Source organism: Plecotus auritus, assembly GCF_963455305.1.
Source record: "Plecotus auritus genome assembly, chromosome: 1".
NCBI classification, from domain to species: Eukaryota; Metazoa; Chordata; class Mammalia; order Chiroptera; family Vespertilionidae; genus Plecotus; species Plecotus auritus.
Window position 1 is genome coordinate 141280997 of NC_137770.1, and position 12825 is coordinate 141293821.

Genomic DNA, 12825 nt, shown 5'->3' on the forward strand with positions numbered 1-12825 from the left:
CTTAGAAAACTGGGAATATAAGGAAACTTACTCAGTTTGGTAAAGGGGTTCCTTACCGCTATTGTACTTGGTGAAATATGGAATACTTTATTACTGCTGAGAACGGGAACAGGGCAAGGATGTCTGCTGTCCACATGTCTATCGAACATCAAACTGGAGGCCCTCCTTAGTGCAGTAAGTAAAGAAAAAGAAATAAAAGGAAGGAAAAAGGGAAGAAAAACTCTTTTTCTTAGCTACAACATGATTGTGCACATAGGAAGTTGTAAGGAATATCAACAAAACTTACTAGAACTAGCAAATTTTGCAAGGTTGCAGGATGCAAGGATACAAATATACAAAGTCACCACACAAAAATTAGTATTTTCTATATGTTATCAGTGAACAATTAGAAAGTGGAATAAAAATAATAGCATTATTTTAAAGACTACCTGAATAGAAAGATATACTGTGTTTATGGATTGGAAAACTCAACTTATTAAGATATGACTTAGCCATATATTTGCTATGTAAATTCAATCCCAATTTAAAATTCATCACAGTTTAAAATTTATTTTGTTAGAAATAGACAAGCTGACTGTTAAAATTTATATGGAAAGGCAAAGGACATAGAGTAGTCAAAACCATTTTGGAAAAAAAGTTTGTAATTTTCACTCTGCTATTTTTTTTCTCACTCTGCTATTTTATGATTGTTATTCAAAAAGCCACAAAACCAAGACAGTATAGAATTGGTATAATGATAGATATATAGAACGAGGGAAGAGAATGGAGAGTATGATCATCTGAATTCAGTGGAGGTGAATTCAAGTGGTGCTGGGAGAAGTAAATATCTTATGGACAAAAAGGAACCTCTATCGTTATCTCACATCACACCGAAAAGTTAGCCCCAGGTAGAACACGGAAGTAACTGTAAAGCCTAAGACAATAAAACTTCTAGTCAAGAACAAAATATGCATGGCTCTGGGGCAGAGTAAGATGTCTGAGATAGGACTCAAAAAGCACTGGGGGAGAGAGGATGGCAAACAACCCACGATAAATTGGACTTATCAAAGTTAAAACTTCTGCTCTTTGTAAAACACCATTAAGAAAGTAAAAAATCAAGCCATAGGTGGGGAGAAAATAGTTGCAAAACATATATCTGATCAAGAACTTGCTTCCAGAATATATAAAAAACCCTTACAACTCAGTAGTAAGAGACAATCCCCAGGCGGGGGGGTCTTAAGTATGTTTGGAAGCCTCTTATGGAGTTTCGGGCTGAACAGTATGGCCAAGGCAAAGAGTGAGAATGATTCAGAAGGAAAACCGCCAAATTGAGGGAGAAAAGTCATTTCTTGTTAATCTACAAATCAGTTTCCATGTAAAATTTTGTCTTTGCAAAGGTGATATGGGTGAGAATAGGAACTTCAGTTTTCAGATTTTGAGGGCTTTGAATCTGACCTTGCAACTTTACTTTTTTGTTGTTTGTTTGTTTAACCTGGCTTTTTAAAAAACTTAATTTGCCATTGGAGACTTTTCTCATTAACTAATTCATATTCTTTATTCTATAGAACAAGTAGGAACATACTTTGGGAAACGCTGCTGGAGGCAGAAAGGAGCAGGGAAGGGATGTAGGCAGGCTAATCATAATTAGCTGTGGCTTCAAAGATTGTTTTGATAGTCCTGTGGAGGCAAGGTTTCAGATAGTTGTTTGGGAGACCAACTTGAGGCCCTTGTGGTGGTCAGGAGAAGGTTGATTGGGAGACCCCCATCAATTTAGGCAGTGACAGTGGGGATAGAAAAGAGACAGGTTAAATATACACTTTAGTTGAAGTGACAGGACTTGGTAACTACATGTGAGAGGTAAGGAAGAGAAAGTCTAGGATCTCTGGATTCTTCTGTTTGAGTGACCAGTGGGATGAATTTTGTTGCCCTTACACAGATGAGGGCTTGCAGAGCTGCTGCAGTTCTGAGAGAAGATAATGAGTTCAGTTTGGACATGTAATATGTATAAGGTATCTAGGTGTACTAGTATGTGCTTAGCAAGAGTCTAGACATGCAAATTTGGAGCTTGGGAGAAAGGGTGGGGCTGAAGAGAGCTTTGGAAGTAATTACTAAAAAAATCATTAAAATAAGAGGTAGAATTATAATTTAGATAGGAAGGAAGGCTCATCTAAAGAATATAAATAGCCTTCATGATTAGGTGTATGTTAGACTCTGCTTTAAGCATGTTATTTTGTACTAAAATATCCCATGAGGGCAGGTGTTATTTTTACAAAGGAATGAGCTGCAGCTTAAAGATTAAGCCCTTATCTTCCAGTCAGACCTCTGGAAGGCAGCAGGTGAGGAAGAGACATCTGTCTTACTAAGGTCAGTGCTTTCTCACTTTGCTACACTGCCTCTTGCAAAAAAGGGATGGTTTGAGAAGTAGGAAGAAAAGCAGGAGAGTGGTAATATGGTACCCACGGCGAGAGACATTTAAGGCGTTGTTGGCAGTGTGAGATGTACTGAAAGACAGAAAAAGGAGGTACCCTTTGGACTGAGTTCAGTGTATGGGTCAGGGACACTGCCATGGCTTTGTGTTCAGAGCTGGTTTGTTGTGGGAACAGTCTGCAAGGTTGATTTATTATACCCCTTTTCCAAGTTGTGTTTTCATTGAAGAATAAACCCAGAAAGAGGGCAAAAGCAATCATCTTTTAAAAAATTAAATAATAATAAATATAGAATAAGATTTCTATGAAAAATGTTTACTCTGTAATGTAGTCATTTGAATGTACGGTGCTTGGGAAGATGATGTAGTCCTGCCAGTTAGCTCTGCTGCCGGCAGGAAGGGAGGGAAAGATCCTATTTGTGGATGGCATCACTGCGGAGCTCCCTCACAGGGCCGGGTGCTGACAAAAGCTGAGTCACAGAACCTCGGAGACCTGCTCCAGGCAGTCATGGCCCAGTTCAGGATTTTAAACTGCATGAGCAACCACAACTGGAGTTTATTGTGCCATCTGTATTGTACGTGGAGTGATCAGGTTTGTTTGATAAATATATATTTTTGCTTTTTAATCCAAAACTGCTATAATGATAAAGCAAAAAAAAAAAAAAAATCAGTGAAAATACTGGATATGAAATCACTGTTTTCCTGTAAGAGTAAAAAAGTAATCTTTTAGACTGTTACTTTTTATTGAAATACTTGTGTACCATGGCATACCTCAATTCTGATGATCTGAATTTCTCTAAAAGAATAAACTCTTAAGCTGTATGGACGAGACTTTATTTGTAAAGCTTTATATGGTGGGGGAGGGGAAAATAAAACTGGCAAAAATTAAAGCAATAAATTTGTAAGATAAAGTAAATGTTATGTATTTCATGAGACATTTGCTGTGTTATTAAGGTAGGCAAGATTTTGGGATGAGTTTCTTTTTAGCTAGTTTTTATTTTTAGTGAAATTTGGTTTTTGATTTCTTTCATTATAGGATTAAATGGAAGTTCTTTTTAAAACATCTTCTGTTACTAGACAGTCTTTTGAGAAAGTAGTTATTTTGCAATAGAGAAAATTTGCTGGATATATTTTTCATGAAAGTTAGTTTTTGCATTTTCTTCCCTAAGAAGCAAAAACTCTTATTTTTTTCCTTCAACCTTCAATCAATCAATATGGTTATTCTCAGGTGTAGACTGCTTTTATAAGTCTTAAATAATATTGTACATATTCAACATAATGGCTTCTCTTTAGAATGGAAAGAAACCTGCATGATAGCTTTTTTGTTTCAGCTATCAGTGAATCTTTAAAAATGATGAATTATTTACCTTGCAGGTTTATTTATCACTTTGTGGGTATTCATCGTCCTTATTTTAAAAAGTTCTTTAGTATTGTTTGAAATTTAGAAGAAAAACAAATTTAAAATATTTAAAAACAAATTTAAAATATTGAAAGAAGTACAAATGAAATGTACTTCTCCTGTCCCATACACACACATACTGCCATTTATTTCTCAGTTCTCCTATAGCCAATGAATGAACAGACATTTATGAAACATAAGCTTAGTTCCAAATGGGACTTTGGGTCTCCAGTACTTTCCTTTATGTCCTATTCTTTCTATCCTGGAATGGTGAAAATATATTTTCATAATTTAGGTTGGGCACAGTAGACTAATGTATCAGAGAAATTAGAGATGGAGGTCGTTTAGTCTATATATCTCCAAGTGTAAGATTGATCCCTCAATGCACTTTCTAGTTCTCTCCCTAATGGATTTACATTACCATAAAAATATGGATTTCAAATGGCTACTTAGAGAATAAAAGAAGAGAGATACTACACTTACCTTAGCATGTAAAATTCATAACATTCAGAGCCTACTAAAGCTGAAACAAAAAATATTAGTGTTTAATAACTAGTTTGCAGCTAATACTAAATTCATTAGTTAGCCTCATCATCAGAAAGCTTTCTAGTTTGAGGTCCTAGGCCTTGTGAAGACTTCATTCTGGCTAATTCCAAAGGAATTTTTGGGTTGCAACAGAATCTAGTGATGAGTTGATCCAGGCGGCCAGCAATAAAAAGTCCTTCTGGACATGCCTTGGCTTGGGGTTTTGAGGATTGATGTTACTACTTTCCTTGTGGTTTAGATCCAACAATAGGTCATTTGTTTGCTAACATCTCTCAGAAGAAGAGTGTGCAGAACTCAGCATTAAGTAAAAATGGCCTGTGTATTTTATGCCTCCACTTAAAGTATTTGGCAGAGGTCACTTACTCTGCTTTTGGGGCTAGACAGGTTCCATACAAGAATGAAGAGAGGCAAGGAGTCATTATAACACGGCAGGGCTGATGGATACTGTGGCTTACTGGAGATTCAGCTTCAGGAGATTAGGCTATGTTGAACCTACTCTTGTCATATCATTTCGTTTCCTGGAGAAACTAAACTTTTGCATTTTTTTTATATAAATTCATCCTAATGTTTAAATGTTGATGACTAATTCAAGTTTTTAAAAATACTGTGGCCAGATGTGGGTCTAGGCTTCCAGTGTATAACTTCTGATTTGTAGAAAGACTTAGGGTAGCATTTGGTTTTAGTTGAGTTTTACTATTGAAGCTAAGTGGTACCTAAAGATGCTGCTAGATATCTTTGGAAAGTTTATGGTATATATAGGTAGGGAAGAAGTGTGAGAGAGAAATAAGAGGAGTAAATGACAAAGCAGGATGAGGAGCAAGGGAAGCAGACTGAAGAAAGAGACAAAAGTAATGATATGATGGGAAATAGGAGAGTGCCACAATTTGGCAAAGATCTCAGTAGGCACTCTTTGGTATACTGCTGGGGAATTCTGTCAAGGTTTTGTTTAGTAAATAGCTCTACGCTGTTGTACGCTGTAGTTATGAGTGGAGATTTTGGTGCCTAAGAACTGGCATCAAGCCCATGCTGTCCCTGGCTTTGTGGTGAATCTGGCATTGCTCACTCACCTCTGCTTCTCTGTCTCCAGTAGCACCTACATCATGGATTTTTGTGAATATTAAACGAGATAACCTGGACACAGCACTTAACATAGTGCTTGGCATGCTTACTATGATTATAATTATTACTATAGTCTAGGTCAGTGGTCGGCAAACTCATTAGTCAACAGAGCGGCAAACCGCGGCTCACGAGCCGCAGTTTGCCGACCACTGGTCTAGGTTGATTTGGTATGCATATATGTTATATGAGACACCCCCCCCATGATCACTTTTTGTAATAATTTAGACTTTTTTTTCCCAAGCCAAACCTGTTTTTTTTTTTTAATTAAACAAGAAGAAAAGGAAAAATCAAATAAAAATTAACAAATTAAGTTTTTTTCAATTGCAGTTTACATTTAATATTATTTGTATTAGTTTTAGGTGTACAACATAGTGGTTAGAGAATCATGTACTTTAAAAAGTGTTCTCCCCAATATTTCCAGTACCTACCTGTCACCAAGCATCGTTATTATAATATTATTGACAATATTGTTGACTTAAAAAAAAAAATTCTCACCCGAGGATATGTTTCTCATTGATTCTAGAGAGAGAAAGAGGAGAAACATTGATGTGAGAGGGACACATAGATTGGTTGCCTCCTGTACATGCCCCAATCTGGGATCGAACCCACAACCTGGGTATGTGCCCTGACCAGTAATCGAATTCATGACCCTTCAGTGCACAGGATGATGTTCCAACCAACTAACTGAGTCACACCAGCCAGGGATTGACTATATTAAATGAGATTTACATTGGAAATAAAAAGTGGGAGTAAAGACGTTCCTTTAACTTTGAAAATTGTAAATAAAATGCATGGTCATTTGTAAAAATTGGACAATATAAATTAAAATAGACATACCTTGTTCAATTATTCAAATACAAATTCTCTTCATATTTTGATATTTATACTGCCAATTTTCTTTCCTATGTATAGTGTTTTTCCTCTGTGTAAATATGTGTGTATTTTACAAATTATATTTATATTATGCACATTTTGCCATATTGTGACATCATTTTTTTTTAATATATTTTATTGATTTTTTTACAGAGAGGAAGGGAGAGGGATAGAGAGTTAGAAACATCGATGAGAGAGAGACATCGATCAGCTGCCTCCTGCACAGCCCCTACTGGGGATGTGCCCACAACCAAGGTACATGCCCTTGACCGGAATCGAACCCGGGACCCTTCAGTCCGCAGGCCGACGCTCTATCCACTGAGCCAAACCGGTTAGGGCGTGACATCATTTTTAATGGCTGCTTAATACTCTGGCTAGAGAATATAGATATAACATCATTATAATATATTTAATATTTTATTTATATTATAAAAATATCATTTAATCATTTATCTGTTGTTAAACACTTAAATTGCTTCCAGTTCTTTTTTGTTATAGTAAATAAAGTATGATGAAGATCTTTGTGATTAAAATAGTATTCTTATTTCGTATTATTTTCATAGGACACAACTCAGAAATGAAATTACTGGGTCAGAGTGGTAATATTTTTAAAGCATAACTTTTACAAAATTCATTTCTATGTATTCTTGGACTTTGTGAAAGAGGTGTCAAGTTTTAAATTTTATAGATTGTAATACTGTGTGTACACACACACACACACACACACACACACACACACACACAAACACACACACAGTAATACCACAGAAGGACGTCCGAAATGACGTTCGGAAGGTCGTTAGGCTGTCCAGTCTAATTAGCATATTACGCTTTTATTATTACAGATATATGTATTTCCAGTTAATGGCCAATTTAGAGAGTAGTAGAGAAAAATGGACTGAAAAAGGAGCAGGGAAAGGAGACAAAAGGGATAGGAATGTCTGGAATGACAGATACATGTTACTGAAGGAGAGAGGAAAGGTTGCTAAGAAAACAGAAGGAGAGAGAATTAGGTTTTGCAATACCTTGGTGAATTTTTAGGTACCTTTTGTAATGTAGGTTAGTTGATGAGTCACTTTCTTAGCTCTTCCTTTTTCTGATATTGAAACCTTTAGCATTGCTACTATACTTATATGTATGAATATATTGTGAATTGGTGACCATATTATATAAGCAATGTAATTCTAAAGATTAAGCCTATGTGAGCAGAGTTTAATGTTGAAATAGTTTTTTTATTGAGCTATAATTGAAATACAATTATATTAGTTTTAGATGTACAACATAATGATTTGGTATTTACATACATTGAGCAATGATCACCACAGTTAGTGTAATTAATATTGTCAGATATATATATGTATATTTATGTATATAAATATGTATATTTACAGAATTTTTTTCTTGTGATGAGAACTTTTAAGATTTGCTCTTGGCAACTTTTTTTTATATTAATATATTTTTATTGATTTCAGAGAGGAAAGGAGAGGCAGAGAGATAGAAACTTCAATGATGAGAGAGAATCATTGATTGGCTGCCTCCTGCACACCCCACACTGGGGATCTAGCCCACAACCCGGGCATATGCCTTGACCAGGAATCAAACTGTGACCTCCTGGTTCATAGGTTGACGCTCAACCACTGAGCCACACTGGCTGGACTCTTAGCAACTTTTAAATATGCAATACAGTATTATTAACTATAGTCATCATGACTTACTATTTTATAACTGGAAATCTGTACTCTTGACCATCTTCACTTATTCTGCCCACCCTCACCCCACCTCTGGCAAGCACCTTTTTTTATTTTTTTGTATCTATGAGCTGGTGTTTTGTTTACTTTTACTTTTAGGTTCTACATATAAGTGAGATCATACAATAATTGTCTTTCTCTGACTTATTTCATTTAGCATAGTGCCCTCTAAGTTCATCCATGTTGTTGCATATATCAGGATTCTATTCTTTTTTATGCCTGAATAATATTCTATTGTATATATGTAGCACTTCTTTTTTTAAATATATTTTTATTGATTTCAGAAAGGAAGGGAGAGGAAGAGAGAGATAGAAATACCAATGATGAGAGAGAATCCTTGATTTGCTGCCTCCTGCATGCCCCTTGCTGGGGATTGAGCTTGCAACCTGGGCATGTGCCCCGACCAGGAATCGAACTGTGACCTCCTGGTTCATAGGTTGTTGATGCTAACCCACTGAGCCATGCCGGCTGGGCCAGTTTCACTCTTTTACATGTGACTGACCAGTTTTCTGTTGTAAATCAATTGAAACTATATGCCTGGGTTTGTTTCTGGGCTTTCTGTTCTCTTCCACTGAATCTTTTTATGTCATTACCATACTGTTTTGATTACTATAGCTTTGTAACATATTTTCAAATCATTGATCATGATGCCTCAAGCTTTGTTGTTTCTCAAGATTGCTTTGACTATTTGGGAATCTTTTGTGGTTCCATTTACATTTTAGAATTGTTCTATTTCTGTGAAAGATGCCATTGGAATTTTGATAGGGATTTCATTGAATCTGTAGATTGCTTTGAGTATTATGGACATTTTAGTAATACTAGGTCTTCTCAGCCATGAGCATGAAATACCTATTTATTTGAGTCTTCTTCCGTTTCTTTTATTGTTGTTTTACAGTTTTCAGTGTATGGGTCTTGCACCTTTTTGATTAAATTTATTCCGAGGTATCTTACTTTTTTTGATGCAATTGTAATTGGGATAGGTTTCTTACTTTCTCTTTCCGATAGTTTGTTATTAGTGTATAGAAATGCATTAGATTTCTGTGTATTGATTTTATATCCTGCAGCTTGACCAAACCAATTTAGTTTAAGATTGCAGTGGCTTTAAAATGTGGTTTAATGTCATTTAACAATGTGTAATTGGTTTTGTTCTGAAAAGTGGTAAATTTGAATGGTAAACAATTGGTTTAATATCTAGTTCTTACTGATGGTTAACATCAAACCAGCTGCTTCTGGATCTGTAATTTAGGGCCCAGTGACTCTCTCTCATACCCATGTTTGGCTTTGGTGTTCAACCTGGGGGCTCTGGTTGATTGGTGAAATCAGGTTTAAATGAATAAGAATGACAAAATGGAAAAATATATGAAGGGAAAAGGCAGATCACAGAGGGACAGACTAAATGGTGTGTGGGATGAATGGAATGGCAGACCCGATCTATCTTGACTTCAAGATGATAGTTGGACTTGATTGCCAGGAGAAAGGCACTTAAAATAGTAGCTTTTAAATGTTACCTTCTCCCCAGCTTTGGTGAAAACAGTTTTCTTGAGAAGTTGGATGGTTTGCTGGAAAGAGTCCTGACTAAGAGTAAGAGATCCTTGCACACTCATCTTTTCTGTCACTACTAGGTTGTGCAATTCTAAACAATTCTGTGAATTCTCTGGAGTTTAGTGTTCTTACCTGTAAATTGATTAGGTGATTTCCAGGGCTTTTTCCCCCAGTTCTAACAAAAAGTGATTCTCAGAAAAGCAGGCTCTGTCTTATATAATATTGTATATTTGAGGAATGACATATTTATTTATTAATTCATTTTTAAGTTAAATTTTATTGGGATGACATTGGTCAACATGAACATAAAGGTTTCATGTGTGGATATCTAAGTTACAAAATCTGTATATAGCACCGTGTGCCCACCACCCAGGAATGACTTTTAAAATCCTGTGTTATACCATGTTTATTATTCATGACTGAAGGGAAAATTGCTTATATAGGGGACCATTCACAGTGACTTTTGTCTAGAGGATGAGTGGAAAAATCTTTATTACAAACTTTATAGTAGGTGCATTGAAGTATGCTGTACCTATTTTTTTCCAAGAATGTTCAAATGTAAACAAATGTGGGAGCTATTTAGAATTTTGCTCTCAAACGATACTCCCTCTTAGTTGAAGAATTTAGTGTTCAACTCATCAGCTTCTAAAATAGGAATAATGGAGCTGTATTCAAAATGTGAAATAAGCATACTTTGAATTGATGGTCATCTTAGGGAGTACTGGAGAAAATGTGGACTGAGAAGGGGATCATAGGAGCAGGGAGAGAAGAAAAGGTGGGACAGGAAAGTGGGAGGAAGGAACCAACTAGGCAAAAAGGTAAGGAAACAGAAAGCTGAAGTAGGGTCTTTCTCTCTTTTCCTCTTGTTGGGATTCATCCTTTTATGTACTCCTGTAGTCCCCACACCCCTTCTCACCCTTTTGCCCAAACCCCCTTTGCAAAGCCACTGCACTACTCTTCCAGTATCTGGTAGGTCTCCCTCTCTAGATAGTTTCCCTTGGCTTAATGAGATGTCTGTCCTGGGATGTTACACCAGGGACAGGTGAGCACCAGCAGTGGACTGCTCCAAGGAATAACATGTTTTATACTCCTCTCTGTAGATTCTGGGCCAGGGGCCCTGGAAAGCCATCCTGATTTTGATGCTCATTCCTGAATTTCTCCACCTTGACTCTGAATGTTAAATCTGCTATCTGGCCTTGGCTTTTGTGTGATGCTAACTAACATCCTCTTTGCTTCCTATGAGGCCTGGATTTATAGCAGTATCTTCTGTTGTCAATGCTGGCATGCTGGGAACAGACAGCACCTCGCTTCTCAGAGGAGCTGACCCACCCATGCCAGTGCTTTCTGTATGGCCTCTGTAAACGGAGTGTCCTCCGCCCTTCCCAGGAACGTAGCAGGGTGGATTTCTGGTCTGATATGTTAGACGCATTCTAGCATGCCCACTTCTCTTAGCCTTTAGATCTGTCCTTTCCATCGCAGTCTACCATAGCAGTTCTGGCATCTGTAGTTCATTTAATATGGATATCACTTCCTCCAGGCTTCCTGGAGCTGTCCTCCTCATGTGTCTTAGCACTTGCCTCCATGTTCAATCCTATATGAAGTGAGTGCCCATCTCTGCCTTTCTCCAGCTCTGCTCTCTACCTGGGATCTAACACCCACAGACACTCCCAACTGTATGTGTATTGGCCCACAGTATCTTTGGCATATAATTCCTTTCCTTTTTTTGAGTTTTATTTTTAAGCTTTATTGGATGAGACCAGAGCAGCTTTAGTCTAGAGCTAATTTTGTCCCACTAGTGAGGCAATATACTTTGGAGTGTTTTGCCTGGCACTCTACAGATTAGGGGGTTTGCCCCCCTCTGACTGGTAGAAAACAGGCACTGTTGCTGGCCTGTGTGAGTTTCAGAGACTGGTCCATGATTGCTTTGGAAGTTCTCTCCCCTCAGGGTCATCAGCTGAAGACCAAGTGGGGAGGCCCCTTTGCAGATGTCCAGAGCTCCCTCTCTGGGCTGCTTTCTTCTCTCTAGTGCTCTTCTCTGTCAACTCCAGCCACCTGGGCCTTATTAAATGTTAGGGAGACCACTGGGCCCTGCCTGGATTCCCCCTCCCTGTGCCACGGCTTGAAACTGCGTAGTACGCTAGGGCAGTGGTCGGCAAACTGCAGCTCGCGAGCCACATGCGGCTTGTGAGCCGCGGTTTGCTGCTCTGTTGACTAATGAGTTTGCCAACCACTGATCTAGAGACTCTCGATTCCAATAATTACAGGCTGTTGTTGTTCCTTGTGATTAAGCCCTAGGTCAGTGGTCGGCAAACTCATTAGTCAACAGAGCGGCAAACCGCGGCTCACGAGCCGCAGTTTGCCGACCACTGCGCTAGGGCAATGGGGCCTACTTGCTTTTCTTTTTTTCACAGATCACTGTTCTTTGTTGACTGATGTCCAGTGTCTGGAAACCATTGTCTCATATATGTTGTCTGGCTTTTTTAGTTGTTTTGGGTGGTAGAGTGTATTAGTTATGTATTGCAGAATAATAGCGACCTAACACAATAACATTTATTGTCTCACAGTTTCTGTGGGTCAGAAATCCAGATGTGGCCTCACTGGTCCTTTGGCTCAGTGTGCACTTGCTGGCTCTGGGGTCAGCCACAGCTTCAGGCCCCTCAGGGCTTGCCTGGGGGAGGATCTGCTTCTGCCTCACTGATGTGGTTGCTGGTGGGATTCGCTCCTCACAGACTGTTGGGCTGAGGGCCTCAGTTATTTGCTGGCTGTGGCTGCCTCACTTTCTTGTCAAAGGGGCCTCTCTCCACAGGGCAGCTCACAACATGGCAGCTTAGTTCATAAGACGAAGCATGGGAGAAGAGTGTGTGGAGGAGACAGACATCGCAGTCTTTTTAATAATTTTAAAAAATACATTTTTATTGATTTTAGAGAGGAAAGGGGAGACAGAAACATCAATGATGAGAATCATTGATCAGCTGCCTCCTGCACACCCCCTACTGGGGATCAAGTCTGCAACCTGGGCATGTGTCCTGACTGGAATCGAACTCTGACCTTCTGGTTCATAGGTTGAAGCTCAACCACATGGGCTGGCCCATTACAGTCTTTTGTTATCTAATCTTGGAAGTTACTTCCCAGAACATTTGCTGAATTCCATTCATTAGGTGGAAATCACTAGGTCCAGCCCACACTCTAGGGGA

General features: G+C 38.2%; 1 protein-coding gene across 12 annotated transcripts in view; it reads left to right on the forward strand.

The window, feature by feature from the left end:
* Positions 1-12825, forward strand: part of ARHGAP21 (Rho GTPase activating protein 21) — a 141169-nt gene that overhangs the window by 14772 nt on the left and 113572 nt on the right. For 3 of the 12 annotated variants that reach the window (XM_080684781.1, XM_080684789.1, XM_080684790.1), the window contains exon 1: positions 2883-2996. The exons of 7 other annotated variants lie outside the window; for them this stretch is intronic. In XM_080684781.1, the coding sequence (XP_080540907.1) occupies positions 2913-2996 (84 nt within the window). In that variant the 5' untranslated portion in view covers positions 2883-2912. Of the gene's footprint in view, positions 1-2859; positions 2997-12825 lie in introns of those variants that run through there. 2 more of the 12 variants (XM_080684780.1, XM_080684785.1) reach the window with 1 other exon arrangement.